Below are 22,940 nucleotides of genomic sequence, written 5' to 3' on the forward strand. Positions count from 1 at the left end.
AATCCTTCTAAACCCGACGTCAGCCACCAAATACGAGGGCTGTCTCTATTTGCCTCTATATTTACAGGATATTAGTCCCTGGGCGAGCTGCTTTGTTTTTTCTAGCCGAATCTACTTTTGTCCATCTGCTTACCAAGTTGCGTGGTATGTGCTTTAGCTTGGCGCTTTGGATGTCTGGATGTCGAATATGAGGCTACTGCTGGATTCTGATCACTCTGTTCCGCTGACATCAAGAACAATTATTCTGTAGAAAGCAAATGCCTATTCGGAGACAGAAGCTTGGCCAATAGTTATTTTTGAGTGATCTGGTGACGTCCCAATAATTGACACACCCTTATTTCCAGGCCGGGAAGGTAACGATCATGTGACTGTATTTACGGTACACCCCACCCCGCACACCGATTCAAACTAGCCAGCCTGCGCGCATGGTAAAGGATGTGTATCATTTCTTGGGGTGTCTCATATCGTTCGACTTCGGCCAGAGCCAAGCTTGTACAGGTGCTGGTGTTTTTATTACTAGCGATGAGAGTATCTCTACGCTACACTGACATGTTTGGATTATTCAAGTTCAATCATTGGAGACAAACAAATTTCAAAACTAACTTCTGCTGAAGAGATCCAGTTGCTGGACAGACACATCGACTACGAACAAAAGGAAAACTGGCAGATTATCAGTGAAGGATCTAAAGGGGGTACTACCAACTTTTTGAGATCCCTAGACAGTTCCAGCCGAAGCTGCTTATCTTTTTTTTTTTTTTTTTTTTTTTTTTTTTTGCACCCCTGTACTACAGTCCCATACGGGCTACTCAAAAATTCCGTTCTAAGCCACTGACATTCTCCAAATTCACAAGAAGATAAAAAGAAAAAGAAAAAAGAAAGAAAAAATAGGGGGCAAGGATTGAGAAAATGCATCTTAGTATAGGAACATGTACATTAAATCATCATTGCCATTACTTAGCCAATGGGCAATACCATCGAAGATCCGAACCATGCTCAACTGCAAAAGGGGCAGGCAGTAGTACAAATTTCTCCGAACCGCTAAGAGCAGACAAGCAATGCCAAGTTTTTTTCTGACAGCGTTACTTGAAAAGAAGGGCATCCCTAGTTATCTACTCCGCAAGGACTTTTTCATTTCTAGAATAATAACATGAGTGGAATCGAATCCGCAGGGCGTACTTTGTAGTATCAACCTATGAGGTCATATTATCACCTCCCTGCAAACGCGACCAGGTCCCATTCTTCACACTATGAGGACGACTAACAAAACGCAGAGCCCTCATCACTCACACACACACACACACACACTAACCAAGCATTCCCCCCCCCCCTGTCATAGTAAGTTCAAACAAGCCCCGCGGGCCGCACTGTGGGGACTTGGAAACTGGAAAGACCGGTTAGGGCACCCGGAGATAGTGGCGGATTTATGGCCATGGCCGATGGTCGCCCTCCCTCCCTCTCTCCCTCTCTCTCTCTCGGGCTTGTTCTCGGCCTCCGGTGGCCTTCCAGCTATAAAGTAACTCCCATCAAACTAACCGATGACCACCATAGCAACCCCAAGCAGTCGAGAATCAATCAATCGATCAGAAAAAAAAAATCATAATGTCCTTCCCAACCAGCCTCTCCTCCCTCCCTCAACGCGAGGCCATCGTCGACGCGCTCTACCGCTGCGTCCTCGCCTTCGATACCGCCGATCTCCCCCTCCTCGAATCGGCCTTCTACCCCGATGCCACTTTTGACATGAACGGAGCCGTCATGGCTGGCGTCCCTGCCATCCGCACCGGCTGTTACGACAAGGTCTCCAAGCTGGATACCACCCACTTCCTGAGCAATGTCCGGGTGAATCTGGTGGAGGGTGAAAATAAGGCCAAGGTGACGGCGTCGGCGCTGGCGCAACATTATCGTCCCGGTCAGGGGAATGAGCCTGGTGCTACAAGGCTGATGAGTGGGAGTTTGTACTTTGTTGATGTGGAGAAGGATGAGTCGGATGGTGGATTGTGGAAGGTTAGGAGCTGGAAGATGAAGTTGGTTTGGACGGAGGGGGATTGGGGGGTCATGACTGAGAATTAGAGTTGGGGGATTAGATTTGCAGGTGGATATCGTGATGACAAGGTTATATAGAGGAGGGAAATGCTTGCTATTTGTGAAGTTGAAGAAGAAGATAAATATGAGACATTCAATGTGGACAAAAGCCGTCCAGGGGTTAGATTTGCTTCGCAAACCTAGATGACTCGGATCTACTCTGGACAAGATCCTCTGTTTAAAAAAGAAACCACAATCCAAATATCCTGTCCATCTCCCTTGAATCTACCGCGGATTATTCATCCGGTAAAAATACATCCTTCGCCCAATCCCCGGCCGAGGACCTCCATCCCAGACTACCAGCCGAATAACCTCATCCTGACATCAACCCAAACCCTAGCAAGCCATAACCAAACCCCTCCACCTCATAATTCCCGATTCATCAATACAACCTCCTATTTCCATTCCTCCACATTTACCCCACACTTACCTCCTTTTCTCTCTCCCCCCTCCTTCATCCTCCCCATCCACCATAAGCCTACAATCCCACACCCACACAACCACCATCACCATCACCATCACCGCCATTACAACCATCACAACCACCACCACCACAACAACAACAACCCCAACCAAACAAAACATACTCAACCCACCCAAATGCCCACCACAACCACAAACCCCCCCCACGGCGGACCGGGCGGCTCCCCCTTCAACACGCCGCACAACAAGCCCATCCGAGCGATCCGCACCTGGACGGGGCCCAAAACCGACGACCACGTGTCCGTGATCAAAGGACTGGAAGTCTTCTGGGACGACGACGACACCGGCATAGCGCACTTCGTGGTGGGCACGCGGCGCGGCGAGCAGGACACCATCGAGTTCGACCACGGCGAGGTCATCATCGAGATGTCCATCTGGGCCGGGTCCAGGGTCGATTCGATCCATATTCGCACCGAGAGCGGTCATACCTTTGATGCTGGCGGCGCGAGTGGCACGTGCTATGCCCAGGAGAAGTTGGGGAACGGCATCCTCTATGGGTTTTTGGGCAGGTCGGGCGAGGATGTGGATGCTTTGGGGACGTATTTTCATGTTTAGGTGGGGTGGAGGATGAGGAGAGATAATGTTTGCGAGATGGGATGTGATGGGGTGGGTTTGGCGACAGGGGTGCGAAAGAAGAGGATCATACCTGTATTCTTGATGCGTGCTGCATAGGGCTCTGCGAGAGAACTGCTTTTTAATCCATTCTGCATCACACAATTTGCCAATACTATACTTGATATGATCTTCTGTCTCTCTGCGTAGCATTTGGGCGGCTTTCAGACACTAAGATTGTCAATGCATTGCTCTCTATATTGCAAGGCGAAAGACCATCTATCTTTATCCCGCAATTTCTCCCCGGAAAAGGATGGGCCTCCACTTCATGGTGAGCAAACTTATCGAATTCAGAATTTAGACACTAGAATTAATCATAGGAATGGCCCGTCCGTAGTACAGTACTCTAGCTAACCTCGAAATGCCAAAACCTCTTCAACACTTTCCTCACGCTATCGTGAGTCTTTGGCGCTCCAGCCGTTTGCGGGCAATCTTACGGAGCTTTGCCATCTCCAAGTAAATCACAACATCGGGATCCTGGTCTTCAAGTATCATAGACCCCAATATCAACCCCTGCGTGAATCCAATCCGATCTCTAGCAGGATCCGGGGTTGGAACGGGCTCGGGGAATATCACCTAATGTCTTCAAGTTAGCTCCAGAACTCGGACAGAAACCAAAATACCTACCAGCTCGTCATCCAGGACCGCCTTTCCCTCAAGCCGTCTCCAAACCTCCGCAACCCCTTGAACTTTATCATCTGCTGTCTTGGACCATTTCAGCAGAATGACGATATGCGTCGAAGTCGTACCGTATATCCATAGGTCTTTGTCGGCTTGGATGCGAGGCCATGCATTTTCCCAACCACCTTCGACCACGAGCGGCGAATCGCTGTTAACAGTAATGTGTCCATCCGGCCTCTTACATGATTTCAAGTAGGGACCGGAAAAGCCATGGTGCGCTGTGAGTAATTATGAGCACAGATCAAATTGATGACAGAAATAGACGTACTTGTTCCGCGCCCAACGTATATTAGACACCGGTCCCACATTTTCTCGCTAAGGAGATCCGTCTGCCAGAGAGCATCTTGCATCCATTGCGTCTGGACAGCAAGAGGGTTGAAAGCTCTGACCCAAAGGGCTTTGGTAACAGAATTGAAGTTGATGCTGGACCGGAACATGAAACGTTAGTACTGTATTCCTTTATCATGCACGCAGGGTGAACTCCTTACAATGCTCTCTTCGATTCAACCTCACCCGTGGATAGGAGAGAGTGACAGATCAAATCTCCATCGTCGGGTTCAATCCCTTCGTACACCCACTCTTTAAAATCATCTAGGGTATGAAGCTGGTGCACAATCTCATCATATATCTCCTGTGGTGAAGGGGGAGATTTCTCGACACTCGCACCTCTAAGCTTTTGTCGTGCGGAGTGAGTTGGAGGAGGCATTTTGGGAATCTAAACGACTATTAGTGTGCAAGGTGCACATAAAGCAAGACTAGAACGGACCTTATGTGGGAAGGTTGAAGAAGATATCACTGAAGCTTCGAAATGAGGAAGCACCTCCTTCAGCCCGTTTTCCACCTGTCGGATCTTGCTCAATATCTGCCGACGACAGACCATTCCTGGCGTCTGAGCCACGGACTCAAGCCGACTCCATACGTATCCCCAGTCTATGTTCGCGTCCCAAAGCTCCGTCACCTCGAAATATTCATCCAGTGGTATCTTGGATCGCCAGAACTCTTTTTTCGCTCGCCAGCCCATTGCCTCTTCCGTAGCAATCACATCCCCCGGCGCAAGAAGCTCCAGAAGCCTCAGTCGTATCTCAACCGGAAGAGTCAATAATCGGGAAGATTGCGAGCAATCTGGGCTGTCACCATGGACTCCATCTTCCCCACTTTCGTGAGCGCTTTCGAGCAACTTTAGAAGAGACTTTGGTCGCATTGGATCTGTACGAAACAAAGAGAGTCAGTCTCGTTCCATCAGTTCCTCGATAATAAATAGGGGGATGGATGCTATACTTTGAGCATGCCATGGGAGCTTTTTTGCCTGTTCAAAAGTCACATCGGCATGCTTCCGAAGTATTTCTACAATGGTATTCAGGTGTGTCTCGGCCACAGAGTCGCCAACTCGCTGCGAGAGGAGTCTCCAGCAGACAGCGTGAACGGGATAGCCCCCAGGACCGGATAGTTTGTCAGGATCATCGAGGACGCTCATCATGGGCACTTCAAGAATCCCCCAGCGAGGGTCTAGGACGTCATCCCTATCCCTAAGGGAGACCTCCAGCATAAAGCCAGCATCTTTATCCGACGGAACCCAAGCTACCTCGTCTTCATGGTGATGTCCTTGGGCTGCCCCCGAGATCCGGCAGGTCCCGGTGGAGGGATTTTGAAGAACTATATCTCGTAATAACGAGTTAGCAGTCAAACCAGTGGATGTCTGGCACATGGATGCTGGAACTAACTCATCCGATGCACTGTCTGCCATGCAGGTCTCCTCCAAAGATCCATGGCTTCCAGTTGTGCCGCTGAAAACTGACACAAGTCCTCCATTGTGTCGCGCTTTATCGTTGTAACGAAATCATAACCGATATGTTCCCTTGCTACCATGCTACTACCACAGATAGAGCATCCCGCATCGTAGTCGAAATATTCTTCTTCGTATTCGATCTGAAGAACGGGAACACGGTCGTAGAAGGAAGAAGGCATCGTGGTATCGTCCGCTGGCAACTTGGAGTTTTATGTTTGAGTGGTAGGATTGTTGTCTGAGGACAAATAAACAGGAGTAAAGTCAATCGCTCGGATTTGAAGATAAATATACGATGTTATTCGCTTTGGACCTCCAACAGATGACGTCTCTTGTCCCAGCAGTGGATTATTATTGTTATCACCTCTTCTCGTGATGAAGAAAACAAGCACTGCAAAGATTCCAGGAAGGGGCAGGAAGACGAACTGGGAAAGACAGAGCAGCTATGGATAAGAATAATATGAAGCAGGTGAGAGAATGGAAGATAGGAAGTGGCAGGGAGAGGAGGAGGAAGAGGAAGAAGAGGAGGAGTAGCAGGAGGAAGAACAAGAAGAAAGAGAAGAAGAAAAAGAAGAAGGAGCCACCATCTGCAATCACCTGACACGCAGTCAGTCACCAAGGCACTCACCGATATGGAAAAGATCTATTTACTATTTAATAGTGTGACCGACCAATCTCGACCTTCTTAGCATCACGATCAAATCCAAATATCAGTCTCTGGTATTTGCGCATCCCTATACTTACATATGCTCCAAAGGACACCATCATTCTGCGCACACTACCAATCCAATCCATTACACCTACACCACGCGCTTCTTTTCCAATTTGGCAGGAGGCATGCGCACCTCCCTGACGACCCTATCAACATGCCGCTTCACCCGCGGATACACATCCTCGTACGCCGTCGAGCCCATCCAGGCATCCAGATGGCCTCTGCCCGTAAACACCTCCCGTTCGTACCATTCCCGCCCGTGAGCGTTGCAGAGAGTCGTGTATGATATGTCCGTGTTCTCGGCCGTGAAGACCATGTTTCCAGTACCGGACAGGAACAAAATTGGAATGCCCTTCAAGCGATCGATGTTCTCGGGCGTCACGAGACTGGTGTATGCTGGTCCGTTGGCTGCGACGTTTTCGAGCTGGCCGGTTTTCATGAGCCATTGCAGGGATCGCATCGAGGTGCCGCCGAGGAATCGCTCGAGTTGCGAGTGCGTGGCGTCGTTGAGGTTTGAGTGGGTCCAGAGACTGGGATTTGTTAGAGATTGTTGTTGGAGAGATGGCATCTAGGGGAGGGAGGGCTTACCGGCCAAAAACAAGCTCACTTCTGTGACAGACAACTGATCGACAGGACTCGCGGGCCTCGCCTTGAGGGTAAAGACGCAAAGCCTGGTTCAGGAGTGACTGGAAATATGTGTCGTTGCGGCTACTGGTGCAGTCCCAATAAGGACTAACCAAGTGTTCATACAGTGATGTTGGGAACCCGGACAGAAGACTGTCAACCTTCCCGAATTTGGGGTTCATGAAGACCATGGAGGCGGTGATTCCTTGGATCCATTTGCTTGGAATAGTCCCATCGAGAAGACCGCAGGAGAGAGCCAGCGAGCCAGCACAGTGGGCAATCACGTATACCTTCGGGCTCTCGTTCGGGCTAGTGGTGCTGGCCATTTTGCGGATGTGCGCCAAGGCAGCGTAGACATCCCGTCGTGCATCGTATGGAGTGTAGCCTTCTCGGGCCACGGCAGCCCGGCCGACTCGATGCGTGACGCAGTAGATGCGGTATCCGGCTTCGCGGAAGTATTCGACCGCGTTGTATTCAATGGTGGGGAGGGCGAAGATTTTGTGGTCGACTGCTGCCCCTGGGATCATGAGGATGATGGGCGCCGGCCCTGAAACCTCCTTGCCATCGGAGGAGATGGGGTTCCACATGACCATCTTGGTGGTGACCCCGTCAGATGCTGTCAATGGTACTGTCGAGGACGGTGTGACCTCCCTTGAAGCGTAGTTGAGTCGTGTACCCGGCCATTGGAGCCTGCCCAGTGCTGCCAGGAAGGGAGTAGACAAATGTCTGGCGAAAAACGCGAGGAAGCTTGCTGTGGATGACGCTTTTGACCAGAATGATGGCCCACTTGCTACCAGGGTTCTGAGCTGGCACGCGAAATCATCAGGCTCAATGTGTAGGATACCGCGGCCGACTACTGTGCCTTCAGGCTCGGTGATGGTCACATATAGAGTCGTAGTTTGTCTGCTGAGTTCCAAAGGATTCAGGAATGATGCGGTGTTAATGACCTTGTAGCCATTGAAGTGCAGTATCCGTCCTCCAGGTGAAGTCATATCAAAGTCGTAAGTCAGATTTGCGGTATCCGGCTGTCGAGAGTCATGATTGAACATTTGGAAATGGCCCCTGTTGACCATGAAAACACCACCGAGACTATTACAGGTGAACGTCCCAGTCATGTTCGCTGGGTGCAGATGACTATTCACCACTGCTAAGGTTAGCTCAGCACTTCGAGGTGAGTATATCTTATAAGCTTACATTCCTCGGTACTCCAGGACTTGACGCTGAGGAAGAACCGGGCTGCTTCACAGCGACCACGAGCAAGCTTTGCTGCGACCTCGAAGTCTTTGACATCAGGGCCAGTATATACGTGGCCGATCATGATTTCAGTGAACTCTATGCCGGCCGTCTGGTTTTTGACGGATTCTTCAATCCTGATTGCAAGCCTCTCTCTCCCTGTATCATCCTGTGGGAAAGGGAATGAGGGTGTGTTGAACATATCCAACTGGCCTAGGAATCCGTTAGCCCCGTATGCCGTATGCGTATATCCATCCCCATACACACCATTCTTCGTGTCATAGTCAATGTCAATGTTGTGCTTCTGTGCAACTAGCTCAACCGATCTCTCGGCAAAGGCAGTGATAGTCGCAAATGGATTGACCCCAACAGCTGCCGGCAGAACAGTGCCGTCGCACACTACCAAGCCTTCGTGTGTCTCGTTCCCATGGCCTTTAAGTAGCTCACCCATGTGGTTAACCGACCCATTGTTGCCAGTATTGTCTTTGCTGATACGAGCTCCGCCTCTATGATATCTGTTAGATGATCAAACAACATCGGAAGGTCACTCAATCAGACATACATTGGGTGGACGGTGATCTCCTGTCGGCCCAGCGTGCTCCAGACCGGATTAGCTATGAAGTTTCCTCCGACAGCGGCGGTCATCTTCTCCAAGACATCATGGATGCGAGACACTGATTTTGAGCGACCCACGCCAGAGTATGTGAGCATGGGCTTGTCGTTCTTCAAAACCATCCTGCCTTGGCTACCTGGACGCTAATAAGTCACAGCTCAAAAAAGTGAAGCCGAATCACGTTAGCACTCACTGTCATGGGACATGATCAAATAGACAGCTGTCTTCTGCACACTACCCTCAGGGGCGTATGGTCCAAAATACTTGGCTATGTCCCGTGTGACGCGCTTTTCTGTCTTCTCCACAATGTCGTATTTGGGACGTATCATATCTGGTAGACGTTCTAACATAGAGAACATCAGCGGAGCAAGGGCATGTGGCACCGCACAGTCTTCAACCACGTATCCATCCAAAGGGTTCTTTTGGTCCCGTCGATCAAGAACCGATGTTATACATGGCCCCACTGGTCTGTCTGAGGTAGGCCCCGGACGAGCCATACAGTTCGCTTCAAAGTCAGTGTTATAACTGTTTCACCATATCTTAGTTCAGGCCTGCATCGTGAAAGAAAGAAAGAAAGAAAGAAAGAAACTTACCCGAAGCCCAGCATGTCCCCATTGCCACTCATCTCGGTTCCAAGGTCGTCACTCAAGTCCAATCCCATCTGTTTGCTTCGGAGCAAGATCTCGGTGGTTCCGATGCTACCAGCTCCAAAGAAAACGAGCTCCTTTGCATGCACCCACATGAGATCTTCGTGGAAGATGGGAAACCGCCCTCGTCCACAAGAGTGCCAGGCGAAGTAGATGATGTACCCTTCCCTATCTGGAGCCTTAGCTACATAACGAACCTCGCACTCGCAGAAGATTTCCGCGCCCCAGTTCCATGCATCGCTCAGGTAGTTCACCAATGTGGTGGATTTGCTTCCGTCGTTGATTCCAGTAGCATCCATGCCCGTCAGCTGAGAAGCTTGCATATACACCCCGGTGCTGTTTGGGCCATCCTCGAATCGGGTCGTTTGCGGAACCCGGTAGAAGTCATCGCCCCAGCTCATGAGCTCGGATTGCTTTTTGAGAAGATCGGCTTTATGAAGGCTCGGAAACGTGACAGGGTACTGCGCAGGTTCCAGAACACCCTTCGCGCGGTCATAATCTGTGTCCCGTTAGAAAGGAACTCCATCGGATTGACGGGCGCTCTAACACTTCTTCCACGTATCCTGCCCTTTCAGCTCTCCTGGCCATATTCCCATATCCAAAACCTTTCGGTGGGCCTCCAGAAACACATTGGCGTTCAGAAGGCTCGTCCCACCCAGACCATTGCCCATATACACGTTCTGGCCTTCACCCACCACAAAATGATAGAGGCCGTTCGGGTTTCCTGCATCGATCATGGTCCCAGGGAGGCTTCTTCGATCTCCCGGAGCAAAGTCGCCGCTGATATGGATCTCTTTCATCGCGTCATCTAGCTTCTCAGGAAACTCACCCGGCCATCGCTCCTTGCCTCTCTCAAGGACACAGACGCTTTGTCCCCCCCTCGCCATTCGACTGGCAGCCACACCTCCTCCGTACCCTGAGCCTATGACGACCACATCATAGGAATTTCGCATTAGTTCAACCGGTAGCGAGACCCGAGGAAAACGGCGCCTAGATCGCTCCTCCCTCTCCGTCCCATCAATAGAAGACTTTCGAGACCTGTCGGAAAATGTACGGTCGTGAAATGAAACTCCATCCCGATCTATATGCGCGCCATTGATCCCATCCAGTCGGGGTGCTGGAAAGTCATGGAGTTGGTTGTGTTCATCGCTGGCTCCATCCATTGCAGCGTTTCGATTGTAGAACTCCTGCTGTAATTATTCGAAAGAAGGCCGAACTGTGACCCGAGACTGATTCTGCGCGGGGTTTCCAGTGAGGGCTCTGTTATGTTCCGGACTCAATCCTCTGGAATCCAACCCAGGATCCATCGGGGTCTAAATCGGTGCGTCCTGACTCTACATCCCCCATTCGGCGAATCCCTTACCCCAGTCCATCACATGCTGCAGAGGAATATCACGCTCACCGTGGGCCCATCGAGATGTTTCTGGCCCCGGGTGGACAACGCCATTGCGGTAAATGGCTGAGCGGTAAGTCGTGCCCCAGGGAGGAGAGCTCCGAGCATCCATTGTGTTCCGCACAGCGAAATCCTCGGGGAATCAGGAATTGACTTTGTGGCTTCAAACGTTCTTTTGACATCCGAATCCAAATGCTCAGGATTGGACCCGTTGTAGCTCGTGATTCTTCGTTTCCTTTGATGCTTGACTCGCCACCTGCTTCGTTAGACCGGTTTCGGCGACTTGGCTAGGTAGCTTCGGATAAGTTCGTATAGAAGTATTATACTACTGCAACGTTAGCAGGTTTCAAGTTCGTCAGGTTGAGTCGGTGCCATACCTTCATCATGCCTTTTACGGCAGAGTTTGGTGCAGCCATTGGGCAATGTTCGGCGCCGGGAGTCGGGCCCGTGGGCCACCAAACTCTAGATATTCCTATCTCCACCCTCTTTTCGTCATATTGAGGTATTCTACGCAGCCACAAGCAGCGATCAGCTGTCAATCCACATGCTTGTCATGCTGTCCTGTCAGATAGGAAGGTCGAGACTTTCTCGGGCAGTTGGGTGATCACGATCTGATCGACCCAGATGTGGTATATCTAGGAAAGGCTGAAACCGACCACCTCAGCACTCCGCGGAAGGGCGCAAATCGAAGTCTTTCAGTGCCACAGCTGCTACCATGTCTGCTTCGTCTTATCAGGTCTATGGTTCGATATTCGGCGAAGAGCCGGACTGTCACCCGAAATACACCGGGTCGCCCATGCTGTTGCTTCTTGCCGACCTAGGGCTCTTCTTCCGCAATATTCTTTACCTGCCGTGTATATTCCTGCCTCCCATGCCATGGCCCTCTGGGAGTCTGGACGAGCTATCTCCCACTGCAGCCAATGCATTTGACATTTGCCTCCATTCCTTCCTATTTGTCCTCCAGATTGGCTTTTTATTCTCCTTGCCGTTGCTAATTTACCTTCCGTTTGGCTTGTATGTTTTGTATGTGGCAGGAGCGCTCGCTTTGAATACCTTGATCTGCAGAATCCTGAATCGCGGGATTCCGCCCGACGGCCTCAAGTCAACAGAAGACAGCTTTTCCCGAGCATGGGCTCGACATGACGACGAGTATTGGATCTTCCTTAATGGGATTTGTGTGGGGTAAATAGATTCAACTCGTGACAGAGCTTCGACCCGACTGACTGGCGGAACTAGGAAGCACTGGCTCCAGAGTAATATCGATCGCATATCGCGCACATTTCACCGCCCAGTCGTCGGTGTGCACAACGAGACGTAGGCGTGTCTTGTCATGCTATTGTAAAGAGTGGTCCTGATGCTATTAGGTCCGGTGTCATATTCGACATTATTCAATGCCTCATCCAGCGTTCCATGTTGTATGCCACTGATGATATCCGCCAATGCTACGTCTTGATCAAAAAGGCACTTTATAAGCCCGAGGTCAAGAAGGTGGTCCTGATCCTGCATTCTCAGGGTGGAATTGAGGGTGGTATGATCCTGGACTGGCTTCTCAACGAAGTGCCTCAGGATCTCATCCGGCAGTTGGAAGTCTACACCTTCGGGTGTCTCGCGAACCACTTCAACAATCCCTATCGCGACATGGACTCATGCAACACAGACAACCACTACTCCCAAACTGGCGCAGTCACAGGGCGAATCCACAACCGCGTCATCTTGAATATTGAGCATTATGCCAACAGTAGAGATTTCGCAAGCAGGTTCGGGGTCCTGAACTTCGAGCACGATAAGCCCAGAGATCGTCGCGAGAACCGCTTCATGGGCAAGGTGTTCGTGAATCCCGCGTCTGGCCACCAGTTCAATCAGCACTATCTCGACACCATGTTTCCACTGGACCCGACAAACCGATTCACGCGAGACCCGGAAGAAAACGATTTTATGAACATGGATGTCGCAATCAGTGGACGGGAGAGGCCTGGGGAACGGCCTGCTACGGTCTTTGATGCTGCAGGGTTGTTGAATGCCATTTCTGGGGAGGTTGATGGGATCAGTCCGGCCTTGACTTTCACGAGTGCGGATCGCGATCCGAAGAAAGGAGCAGGCTTGAGGGTGAAGATGCAGAAGATGAGTCGCTTGTGGCTGTATCGGAATGGAGGGCGTCCAATTGGATAAGTTATCTGAGGCCAAGGTGATGATGTTAGTTTGGCATTGATTGGGTCGAGGTAACTGGTGCTGTAGATTGTATCAGGATATGGAACAACACTATGGTCTCTTCCGATGTCTGGTCACCTGTTTATTTGAGTGGTATTGTTGGAAGTTATGAGCCCGGTGCCTCTGAACCTGAGCGAGTGAATACCCTGGAGCCCGAAGTGCCACGCGGTCGAATCCCACGAAGAGCGATTCATAAGCAGGCGGGCATAGTTAGGATACATGCTCTGGAAAAACCTGGACAAGTTGACCGGCCGCTAGGATAAGGAAGTGCTGATGAAAAGAAAAGCATGCCGACGCAGCACCGAATGGTAGACGTACCATATCAGAAAACGTGCCGACCTAGGGGGGTACTTCAGATAGGACATGCTACCACCATGATTCAACATTCCATCCTTTGAGGGTGTCTGGACATTTTTTTGTTTTTTTTTTGTTGAGTGGTTTTATTTGACGGGTTGTTTATGAGATTATATGGCGAACAGTGAGTGAGTATGGATGGCACGGTGAAAATCTACAGCGAGAAACACAGAAACGATTCCGATGGAACAAATCTGGTTTGCATCTCCGTGGCCTGCTGCGAGTAGATGACCTCGCATAATTTGGGCATAATCCTGCATAATAATCATCGGCTGTTGCATAATGTGATGACCGCATCGTTCATCCCGCTAGTTAGTTAACTATTCCGGCATAACTCAATTCGTTAACTAACCTCGGCGATAGTTGACTAATCAATGTTCCTTAGTTGACACAATAAGAGCCGGATGCCATGTGCCGAGAGACCCTGGCCTAACCGCCTCGGCTATTGCCTCAATGGGATAGCCCGTGCTCCGTCGATCGGCGCGTGCAGACTCCCTCCTCGTCCTGAACCAGAGTTCGAGACTCTCCCTCGCTGGAATCTCCTCTTGGGCGCCAGACTCGAATCTTCCTCACAGCAGACCTCGAGATGGCCAACTCTGCGACTCTTTTCGCTCCTCCGCCTCTGGATTCCTCCAAGGCGCCAATTGAGAATGTGTTGGAGTTAACTCCGGTGGAAGACGTGGGGAAAGTCTGTCTCTCCCCCTCCCTTTCTCCCCTCTTCTGCTCCCTTTTTCAACTCTAACGCATTATCCTCGCCCAACAGGATGTCTTTACCAATACGCGACCCCTTTGGCACCCTCCCGGAGCGCGAGGCATCTATGGCGGCGCCGCGATCGCCCAGTCGCTCGCCGCCGCGATGCGAACCGTCCCCGCCGACTTCGCCGTCCACAGCATGCACTGTTACTTCGTCCTCGCCGGTGACTCCGCCATTCCCATCCTGTACCACGTGGAACGGGTACGCGACGGAAGAAGCTTTATCACACGGACGGTACAAGCCAGGCAACGCGGCCGACCCATCTTTACCACGACCTTGAGCTTCAGCAAGGCCAATAGCGGTGGCAAGAAGAAGCTCGAGCATGCATCATCCATGCCGTCTGTCGCACTGCCGGAGGAGCCCTTGCCGGGGTCCAAACGCACGTTCGATGAATCGGGCGGTGGGCCGTTTGAGACGAAGAAAGCAGGGATTGTGAACCGTCAGTCTTCACCGATGATGCAGATGCAGCTCCTGGGATCCAAGCTGACAGCCACAGGCAATTCCCCGCCCCAGGACAAGAGGATCAGACGGTTCATGCGGTCACGAGGACGACTCTCCGACGCGGGCGGTCACCATGCCCATATCTCCGCCCTTGCATACATCACCGACAGTTTTTTCATTGGCACTGTGTCACGGGTCCACGATGTCCCCCGGTTTTCCTCTCCGGCCGAACTCGAGAAGTTGTTGAATGCGCTCAAAAACCCCTCGGATTTAGACGATGAAGACATCGCGCGCGCTCTCAAGGAGTTGAAGGAGGAAGAAACTGCTGATCTGCGCCGCCGCTTGCAGGGAGCCTTGGATAAAGTGGCCAAGGAAGGGCCCCAGGAGCATAAGGAGGTTGGGATGATGGTCAGTCTTGACCACTCCATCTACTTTCACAACCCTTGGGCTTTCCGGGCAGACGAGTGGATGCTCACGGAGATGGAGAGCCCTTGGGCTGGGGAGGGAAGAGGACTGGTCCTGCAAAAGATTTGGTCGAAGGATGGTATTTTGATCGCCACATGCACGCAAGAAGTATGTTCCCTGTCTCTTCCCCCCAACTTCCACGGAACCGATCGTGTCTAACGTGGTCACTCAAACAGGGGGTTGTGCGGCTCAAGCAGGATGAACCGCCTCGCTCGAAGCTCTAATTTCTGACTGCTGCAGCCCAGTCCGAGCAGATATACCCTTTTTTTCTTATTTGATGATATCTTCTTAATTTACATAGATGTACATACGGCCGAGAACGCCCATTCAGGCCACTTTTACCTTCTTCTCTTCAGGGGGTTCCACTTTGCTACTGTTTCTTCCCGGTACGACAATCTATTCAGGCTGATTGTTATGGAATAAAATCTTTGTTGGTTCGGCTTCCAGTTTCTTACAGAACAAACCTACCTGTTCTATACAAACAATAAGTGCACACTACCTATATGCAGTAATTCTTTTTGTATAAACGTCGTAAACATTAGTTTCATTAATCAGTACACAGCAGAATAGAATAGTTGAACAAGCACACAGGAGAAAGAAAACCACAGGACCGTTTCAATCAGACCGCCGCCCACCTGTTTTGATGGCCCAACGCAAGAAATGCTACAGAAAAGCCTCCCATGCTCTTCCCCCGCCTTCCCTTCCCTTCCTCTTTTCTCCGCCTCACACTTCACTCATCTTCTCCTTCTCCTGTTCGTACAACCGACTCCTCTTCTCGCAGAACTCCAGCGCCTTGGCCCCCCAGACTTCTCGTCCTTTATACTCGCCAACATACTCGGGCCAGCTCTTGATTTCCTTCGCCAGGTTTTGCAGTTCCTGCATCGGCAACTCGTCCAGTGTGGTCAGGGTGGTCTTCACTCCAAACACAATCGTCCCCGTGCGAGGCAGTCGACGGAAGGTCTGCCTTTCACGACGGATGACGATGTCCTGCGGCGCTGGGTCTGGGTTGTCTTCCGACAGTGAGGTCGGGCGATACAGGACCTCGAATAGATCTTCATCGGGTCGCTTCACCTCCACGAAATAGTTGGATCTTTCCATGGGCGACTCTGGGGTCAGGCGGACTAGGAACCTGGATAAATGGGTCAGTGTTGTGTTTTGCTTATGGTGTTGACCTCTACCAGGGGCAACTGGGTACTCACTTGCTGACTGAATTCGCAACCTGCTGGTGCCACAGAGGTACCGGGTTGTGGAGCTTAGAGATCGTCCATCCAATGCGCTCCTGTACCGTCCATCCAACTGGGAAAAGGCTTGCGCTGGCGGCCCTGCACATACTTGTTAGTCACTATACCCAGATTTTGGGGGGTTGTATGGTTGACTGACAGATAGTACTCGTCATCCTCGTTCTTCATCAAGATGCTCAGGTCTTCCATTGTCAATCTCACGGCAACTTCGAGTGGATCCACGTCCTTGTTTTCTCCTCCGAATTTGAATGTCTCCCCGGTCATCTTGTTGTGGATAACCGTCTCCTCGCCATTTTTCTTCTGCTCAAACACGTTCGAGAACCGCTGGCACAGGAACTCAACCACCTCTTCTAGTGCCTCCAAGCATGCGTCATACGACTCAGGGAGACATTGGAGGACTTTCTTCTTCTCTTTTTGCAATAATTGGCTCCTGACCACATGCTCATCCATGTAGTTCTTGTCGACAGTGAGCCAGTTTGCAACATCCAACCTCCGGACGTCCATCATGACCCGATATCTCTCCCTTCCCTTGATGGGAGCGGCTGGGTATGGAGTCATCCGCTTGAGGTCATTGCAGCCTGGCTGTTGGGCACTGGGACGGCTCCATCCTGAAGAGAGACTCTTTCGATATCTAGTGGCAATCAACGAAAGGAGAAAGATTGCAAGCGCAATGCAAGACAGGGTATTCATCGCCTTGGAGAGTGTCAACGGAGACAAGGAAACGAGATGGAAAGAAAAAAAAGAAAAGAATATGATCTTAAAAGAAGCTTTTAGTCTTCACGCATTCAATATTCCGCGGCGCAGAACTGACAGAGGGGGCAAACGAAGAATTGAAGATAGCGAAACTCTTTCCCTCGGGGTGAGGACCATGGCTCCAATTATATCTGGGAGAGTAAGCCATAGTCCCAACGATCACCACTAGAGTCAGACGATTAGCTACTAGAGGACCTCGACATTCCGGATTCAAGGAGCTGGGTTGGATTCTGATACGTTCTGCCTTTCCCCGCAAAAGCCGCAATTCGCCGCCCCGAAAAAAGAAATGAGACCTGACAGCATCCACATGATCCCACTAGACTTCTCAGCGTTCGGTTCAAGGGATCTCCACTGTGTCTTTTTGGCGAACGCGGGGAGGAGGATCCGTCAGGAGGCGAACTCTATGTGGCTGAGAGGCCTAAACGATGCGCAGGTCCGACTGCGCCCTGGATCCGCAGGCAGGCCATGGACTAGCTGCTGGACGTCACTTCAATTACAACGGGACCAGGGCTACTGGCCCGCCTTGCCCGGAAGGGTGTGACACTAACTCAATGCGCTTGCTCACATACGACGCCGGAGAACTAGGATGGGGCAAAGTCCGTGACAATAATACCTCTTTGTGATCTTCCCTATAGAATCGTCAGACGGAAACTCACGCGTATCCCGTCCGTGCCCTTCCATTGGTAGACCGCGTGAGCTGAGACCGATCGGATTCTAGGGGAAATGAGTCCCCTGTCCAACAGGTTCCTGCCGTTCCGCTCCAGCGGTATTCGTCTTTTTTCCCCCGAGGGAGATGCACGGAAGAGGAAACGGATACTCGATGACACTACAAAAGAGAAAGAAATGGCGCACTCCGGTATGCTGGGACCACCACCGTTGAGAACCGGTCAAGCGTGTCGCCAGACCGGATTGCAGGACCCCGTACATCATTACCTGTACGACAGAGGGCACGATGGCCGAGGGGAAGCGCGTGGGATGCTGCGTGGGCCGACTCGCCTCCATCTCGGCATCGGTTGGTCGTCAGCTTCCAGCGCCATCGCCAATAGTCATCATTTAGGCGGCGATGAAATTCTACGGGGTCTGCCTATCATGCTGGGGGGTGGGCAGGGGAAGGCACCGCTGGGCCTCTATCAGTTTTGAGTGACGTACTGGCATGCTAGTCCCCCGATCCGCTGCGACTGGTCTGTCGGCGATGGGGCAGCGACGACTATGGGACACTATATCGAGACTAGGTTGTTAAGAGAAAGACTCGAGTCGACACTGACGTACTCTGAGGTGTCCTTGCAGGCATGCCAGGCCTTTGCAGCACAGCAGACACTGGCGCCATGCGCCCACTAGCGGGAATCGATGGGTGTGCATTCGCCGGCCTGCCGTACATACTACGGGCGTCCGACTAATCGAGCGAAGCGAGCGAGTGAGCTGAGCTGCTGAGGTTCGGCTGAGCAAGGCAACAGATCCACCGCCGGCACGAGTCCAGATTCTGCCTTCCAAGACACCCTCGCTCCACTTGTCCCAACGGAGCCATCCGGGGTTTTGCGCGCTGCAACCGCCCCCAGGTCGCGCAAAGCGCGCTTGCCGCAGGTCCAGTCAGGTTAGCAAGTCCGTCGCTGCTAATGCTAGTGCTGGTGCTGGCTGGCGCTGATGCCGGTGCTGCTCCTGCTGCTCCTGCTGCTGCTGCTGTTCGCAATGTGCGACAGCGGATAGCGGTGTCTCAAGGAAGAATGCGTCTTTTTTCTCGAGTCGGTCCCTCCTTTGAGTCTTTTTTACCCTTTTACTCTTTTTGTCCGGCCGTTGCTTTTCCCCCGTCCGGGGCACTCTTTTTTTCTCCTCCCCCTTCCACCAGACTTTGGCTAACCTCAGATCCCCCGCTGTCGGATCAAGTTTATTCTCTAGATTTTCTTTTTCCTCTGCCCTCTTCCGGCCTGGCCTGAATCGTCCACCGAGGGACCCAAATCCTCCGAGCGACCAAATAGTCCCCGGGCCGATAAAATGACATTGCTTAAATTGCTTTTTTGTGACAGACAGCCCGTGAATGGTGGCGATAAGAACCGAAGAGCGATCGCTCCTAGTGCTTCTACTGACGTCCGACTAAGAGGACTAGACTCCGGACGGTCGTTGCCTTCTGACGTGATCAGACTCATCGTGAAGCCATACCGAACCGGGCCACATCTCATTGTCCAAGCCTCAGGGAAAGATACACCGACGCGTGGGAACGGCAATGGCCCCGTCGGTGGTCATCAAATGAGTGACGGAGGATTTGCAGACCCGGCAGGCCACACGGCACTATTCCGTAGCGTTGGGTTGATCCGAGAGCCCTCGAGGCGTCCTCTTCTGGACCCCGGCAGCAGGGCGAGCGGACTACGAAGATAGGAGGAGCGCGATGCCGTGCTGGGTGGGACGCGACTACTAGGCCACAGATGGCTCCCAGAGGATCGACTCGCCGTGCACGGACGGTGATGCCGGTGCGACGATGGCTGGTTCTCCACGATTCTCCGCATGGCAATGGTACTAAGTTTTAGGTCGACTGCGGTCTGGGTACCACAGGCCGGGCCTGTCTCGTCGAGGGAAGGGAAGGATGGAGTAGAGTAGGGCCAGTGCCTCGTACTTGTGGCCACTGGCCACTGCCCATGCCGTACCCAAGCTCTGGGTCCAGCAGAAGTACCCACCAGTACGAATTGGGTATAGCCGGGGCGTTTCTCGAAGTAAATATAGTGCGGACATGGCTGCTCTCGTCATAATCTCCCTTTGTGGATGGGGCTCTAGTGCCCTGGTTTTCCAAGGCAGCTGGACATGGCGCATCCTGGATCTTACCTAGTAAGATGACGGGACAGCAAGAAGTCCGAAGAGGACAGGGGTGGTTGGGGGGGTGGGGGGGGAGGCTGGGGCTGAGGCTGGGGCTGGAGACGCTCGTAAACAAGCGAGTTTGGCGCCTGCAATTCGGGAAGTTGCTGGGATGTTGCGATCGTGGACTGTCATTCATGGAATGGCATCTGCGCCATCCTGGCCCGATGCTTAACCTTCCCAATTGGGCCACTCGCGCCGGCATCATGTGATGGCATCATGTGATTGCCCAGAAGGGAATTAATTGTCTGCGGCTTCAATATCCCCTTCCCTTCACTCCACTTCCCTTCCCTTCATTTCCCTCGCTGTCGCACCCAACCCGAGCTTCCGGGGCGTCTTCTTCTTTCTCTGCCATGGATCCCAGATCAACCCTTCTGACATGACGTCTTTGCGTCACTGTTGCCGAGACCTTCCCCAGGTTCAGCTCTGAGAACGAAGCCTTTCTGGTTTATCATCTTCGTCGTCGTGGTCATGAGCTCCTCCTCTATGCCCATTCACTCCCAGCATCCCCTCTCCCCGACGACCCAGACACACCGGCAACCTTCCAGAGCTGGCACGTCTTCGACCCCTCTTCTGATCGCTGGAAGCCACAGCAGACGGCCCCGATCTCCACCACCCATGAGACCCTAGTGCAAAGCACCAGCGAGTCTCCGGCTCAACGGCCTCCCCTCACCCTCGTGACATGGAACGTAGACGCCTTTGCCAAGTTCCCCGATGAGCGAATCGCAGCCATCGTCGCCACCCTGCGCAACCTCACCCCCACGCCCAACATCCTCTTCTTCCAAGAAGTCTCCCGCGCCACGCTGAAACACCTCCTCGACGATCCCTGGGTCCGCGAGACCTGGTTCTCCAGCGAGGGCAATTTCAACAGCTATGGTGGTCAAGCCTTTGCAACCATGACCCTCTTGTCTAAAGCTACCTTCAGTCCAGCAGACACGAATACCGATAAGATCGCCATCGGCCCCGTCTGGCGCGTTAAATACCCCAGCAAATTCGAACGCGACGCTCTGTGCTGCGATATCTTCCCCCCGTCATCATCATCATCATCATCATCATCATCATCCGTTTCACGTGCTTATTCTCGTGTTCGTTTGATCAACGTGCATCTGGACTCCCTCCCCACCCAGCCGAGCCGCCGCCCCCGCCAGCTCAGATACATCGCTGACAGCCTGCGCCTCGCCGGACGCGGGTTTGTGGCTGGTGACTTCAACCCCGTTCTGCCGGAGGATGATGCTCTCGTCGCGGGCAACGGGCTGGTCGATGTTTGGGATGCGTTGCGTCCGGGCGAGTCTGGCTTCACTTGGGGCATCGATGGGAGGGAACCCTTTCCCCCTGGAAGACTGGACAAGGTCGCTGTGCTGGGGCTGGAGGGGTCGGAAATTGAGGTGCTGCATCCGGACGCGCTGCAGGCTGGGGGGGAGGGCCCGTTCCGTCGTACTTTGGACCCGCCTTTGCCTTGGAGTGATCATTCGGGGTTGAGGTGTTGTTTAGGGTAGGATGTGGAGGTAGGATGCAGGGAGGTTGTGATGCCGAATTGGTTGAAGATAGATCGGTACTCCGTACATAGTTGGGAGTTTCTCCTGCTCCTCGATTCTACCTACCTACTTACTGCAATCCATTTCCACCTAGGTACTCCGTAGGTATATGGTCGGGAATGGCTTTATTCTGATAGATGTCATTTCTCGGCTAGATTTCACAACGATCTATCAGATCTCCCCACCCCACAGCCCGTCAAACCAATCAACTCATATCATATCACACACACCACATCACATCACATATCATAGCATAATCCTCCCTCCCACCGCCTCTTCCCTTAAGTAGCTAGGTACCTACCGGTAGGTACAGTATGTACATGTACTCTCCCGAAACCCCTTTATGGCTCGATATCACACAACAAAGACGACTATACGGAGTACTACCTACCTACTTTATCTTTACTATCATGCAATGCAGTCAAACGAGTGGGAGTCTTGCATTAGTTGCCATCGAACTGATAATTTGGGAAACCCACATATATACATCTTACTACATACTACATATTACATATTACATCCCTCTTTCTCTATTTCCTTCCGAGAAATTCCCTCTCCCTCTTCAGTTCTAGGTACATAGTACATACATATGTATATATCTACATACTACATATATCCCTCGTTCCACCCCACGACTGACACATCCAATCAAACCAAACCAAACCAAACCAAACCCCCGTCCGTCAGACTTCAGTTCCGTCACCTGCAATATAGTTCAAATTATCAAAAAAAAAAAAAAAAAAAAAAAAAAAAAAACCCCCTCGGACATAAGTAGGTATATGTACGAGTAGTAGGTATGTGGGTGGGTAGGTAGGTAGGTAGTAGGCCTAGGAATGATCCCCCGCGGTCCTAAGCGGTCTTTACTCCGGGGGACCGCTTCTGCATAAATATACCAAGACCTTCTCTTTCAAGCTATATAGTTATTGAGTTAAATATAATTACCAATCATGAATAATTAGAAATAAAAATTTGTTATTTTTTTTTTTTAATTTTATACTGTGAGAAGTAATCAGCTGATTTAAAGTGTCGATGATACCGTAGTTGAAACTGAAGTCTTTGTTTGTGACATCTCCCTCAGTACTGACGCTTCGGCTTAGGGTCTACATATAAATTAGTAATTGTTCTTCGGTTCGTTTCGATTATCGAGAGAAACTCCAAAATACCGTGACATTTTGAACACTAAAATTCATTCCCTTGTCGAAATCCCCCTGCCCAAATGGAACCTCAGTCAGTCACCAAGATCTCGATGAATGTGAACACCAACTTGAAACTTCCCCCAAAGACGAGACTATGGTATGTCCACGGGACCACGTGTTCCTTGGGTCTAGGTCAAGAGTCTGACATATAATGGCCTAGGGAAGTTACATAGAATATATTTGAGATGAGTGATTGTTAATTCCGTCTGTTAGGGGAACGATTGAATTATGCTAATCCAATGGTTGACTGTCGATACAGAAGGAATCGATGATGAAGAAGAAGAAGAAGAAA

The 22,940-nt window shown here is 51.5% G+C and overlaps 8 protein-coding genes across 8 annotated transcripts; 5 read left to right on the forward strand and 3 right to left on the reverse strand.

Annotated features, from left to right (window-relative positions):
• Nucleotides 1-1,545: 1,545 nt before the first annotated feature.
• On the forward strand, nt 1,546-2,067 carry BO70DRAFT_426487 (nuclear transport factor 2 family protein; the record flags this gene model as incomplete). Its single annotated transcript, XM_025547794.1, has 1 exon — nt 1,546-2,067. Exon 1 carries the CDS (start codon nt 1,600-1,602, stop codon nt 2,065-2,067), a length of 468 nt encoding a protein of 155 aa, XP_025402931.1. The 5' UTR covers nt 1,546-1,599.
• Nucleotides 2,068-2,538: 471 nt separating this feature from the next.
• On the forward strand, nt 2,539-3,117 carry BO70DRAFT_426488 (uncharacterized protein; the record flags this gene model as incomplete). Its single annotated transcript, XM_025547795.1, has 1 exon — nt 2,539-3,117. The coding sequence occupies exon 1, from the start codon at nt 2,680-2,682 to the stop codon at nt 3,115-3,117; it is 438 nt and encodes a 145-aa protein (XP_025402932.1). The 5' UTR covers nt 2,539-2,679.
• Nucleotides 3,118-3,418: 301 nt separating this feature from the next.
• BO70DRAFT_134172 (uncharacterized protein) lies at nt 3,419-4,611 on the reverse strand. The gene is made up of 4 exons (XM_025538066.1): nt 4,344-4,611; nt 4,124-4,278; nt 3,802-4,073; nt 3,419-3,750 (listed from the first exon to the last, which is right to left on the reverse strand). The coding sequence occupies exons 1-4, from the start codon at nt 4,559-4,561 to the stop codon at nt 3,562-3,564; spliced, it is 834 nt and encodes a 277-aa protein (XP_025402933.1). The 5' UTR covers nt 4,562-4,611; the 3' UTR covers nt 3,419-3,561.
• Nucleotides 4,612-6,355: 1,744 nt separating this feature from the next.
• On the reverse strand, nt 6,356-10,800 carry BO70DRAFT_330339 (FAD/NAD(P)-binding domain-containing protein). Its single transcript, XM_025540827.1, has 8 exons — nt 10,015-10,800; nt 9,414-9,966; nt 9,010-9,345; nt 8,770-8,952; nt 8,475-8,713; nt 8,169-8,420; nt 6,939-8,118; nt 6,356-6,880 (listed from the first exon to the last, which is right to left on the reverse strand). The coding sequence occupies exons 1-8, from the start codon at nt 10,628-10,630 to the stop codon at nt 6,439-6,441; spliced, it is 3,801 nt and encodes a 1,266-aa protein (XP_025402934.1). The 5' UTR covers nt 10,631-10,800; the 3' UTR covers nt 6,356-6,438.
• Nucleotides 10,801-11,539: 739 nt separating this feature from the next.
• BO70DRAFT_359089 (uncharacterized protein) lies at nt 11,540-13,472 on the forward strand. Its single transcript, XM_025542458.1, has 3 exons — nt 11,540-12,042; nt 12,097-12,174; nt 12,225-13,472. Exons 1-3 carry the CDS (start codon nt 11,576-11,578, stop codon nt 13,027-13,029), a joined length of 1,350 nt encoding a protein of 449 aa, XP_025402935.1. The 5' UTR covers nt 11,540-11,575; the 3' UTR covers nt 13,030-13,472.
• A 470-nt stretch (nt 13,473-13,942) lies between these two features.
• On the forward strand, nt 13,943-15,519 carry BO70DRAFT_359091 (acyl-CoA thioesterase II). Its single transcript, XM_025542459.1, has 4 exons — nt 13,943-14,110; nt 14,186-14,615; nt 14,673-15,190; nt 15,259-15,519. The coding sequence occupies exons 1-4, from the start codon at nt 14,009-14,011 to the stop codon at nt 15,304-15,306; spliced, it is 1,098 nt and encodes a 365-aa protein (XP_025402936.1). The 5' UTR covers nt 13,943-14,008; the 3' UTR covers nt 15,307-15,519.
• A 286-nt stretch (nt 15,520-15,805) lies between these two features.
• On the reverse strand, nt 15,806-16,827 carry BO70DRAFT_393294 (heme-dependent oxidative N-demethylase family protein; the record flags this gene model as incomplete). The annotated part of the gene is made up of 3 exons (XM_025546353.1): nt 15,806-16,211; nt 16,282-16,404; nt 16,463-16,827. 3 exons carry the CDS (start codon nt 16,825-16,827, stop codon nt 15,806-15,808), a joined length of 894 nt encoding a protein of 297 aa, XP_025402937.1.
• A 2,719-nt stretch (nt 16,828-19,546) lies between these two features.
• BO70DRAFT_393295 (endonuclease/exonuclease/phosphatase family protein) lies at nt 19,547-21,413 on the forward strand (the record flags this gene model as incomplete). The annotated part of the gene is made up of 2 exons (XM_025546354.1): nt 19,547-19,581; nt 20,336-21,413. 2 exons carry the CDS (start codon nt 19,547-19,549, stop codon nt 21,411-21,413), a joined length of 1,113 nt encoding a protein of 370 aa, XP_025402938.1.
• Nucleotides 21,414-22,940: the final 1,527 nt, after the last annotated feature.

Source organism: Aspergillus heteromorphus (assembly GCF_003184545.1).
Source record: "Aspergillus heteromorphus CBS 117.55 chromosome Unknown BO70scaffold_3, whole genome shotgun sequence".
Classification (NCBI taxonomy): Eukaryota; Fungi; Ascomycota; class Eurotiomycetes; order Eurotiales; family Aspergillaceae; genus Aspergillus; species Aspergillus heteromorphus.

Bases quoted from the DNA above. Each gene is read 5' to 3' on its own strand.
- BO70DRAFT_134172 (XM_025538066.1), bottom strand. From the start codon at position 4,561: ATGCCTCCTCCAACTCACTCCGCACGACAAAAGCTTAGAGGTGCGAGT. The intron at 4,279-4,343 runs GTAAGGAGTTCA...GTTCCGGTCCAG, and splicing joins GTTGAATCGAAGAGAGCATT to CATCAACTTCAATTCTGTTA. The intron at 3,751-3,801 runs GTAGGTATTTTG...TGAAGACATTAG, and splicing joins CGGTCCTGGATGACGAGCTG to GTGATATTCCCCGAGCCCGT.
- BO70DRAFT_330339 (XM_025540827.1), bottom strand. From the start codon at position 10,630: ATGGATGGAGCCAGCGATGAACACAACCAACTCCATGACTTTCCAGCA. The intron at 8,714-8,769 runs GTATGTCTGATT...CAGATATCATAG, and splicing joins GAGATCACCGTCCACCCAAT to AGGCGGAGCTCGTATCAGCA. The intron at 8,119-8,168 runs GTAAGCTTATAA...TAACCTTAGCAG, and splicing joins GTCCTGGAGTACCGAGGAAT to TGGTGAATAGTCATCTGCAC.
- BO70DRAFT_359089 (XM_025542458.1), top strand. From the start codon at position 11,576: ATGTCTGCTTCGTCTTATCAGGTCTATGGTTCGATATTCGGCGAAGAG. The intron at 12,043-12,096 runs GTAAATAGATTC...TGGCGGAACTAG, and splicing joins CTTAATGGGATTTGTGTGGG to GAAGCACTGGCTCCAGAGTA. The intron at 12,175-12,224 runs GTAGGCGTGTCT...TGATGCTATTAG, and splicing joins GTCGGTGTGCACAACGAGAC to GTCCGGTGTCATATTCGACA.
- BO70DRAFT_359091 (XM_025542459.1), top strand. From the start codon at position 14,009: ATGGCCAACTCTGCGACTCTTTTCGCTCCTCCGCCTCTGGATTCCTCC. The intron at 14,616-14,672 runs GTCAGTCTTCAC...TGACAGCCACAG, and splicing joins GAAAGCAGGGATTGTGAACC to GCAATTCCCCGCCCCAGGAC. The intron at 15,191-15,258 runs GTATGTTCCCTG...TCACTCAAACAG, and splicing joins TCGCCACATGCACGCAAGAA to GGGGTTGTGCGGCTCAAGCA.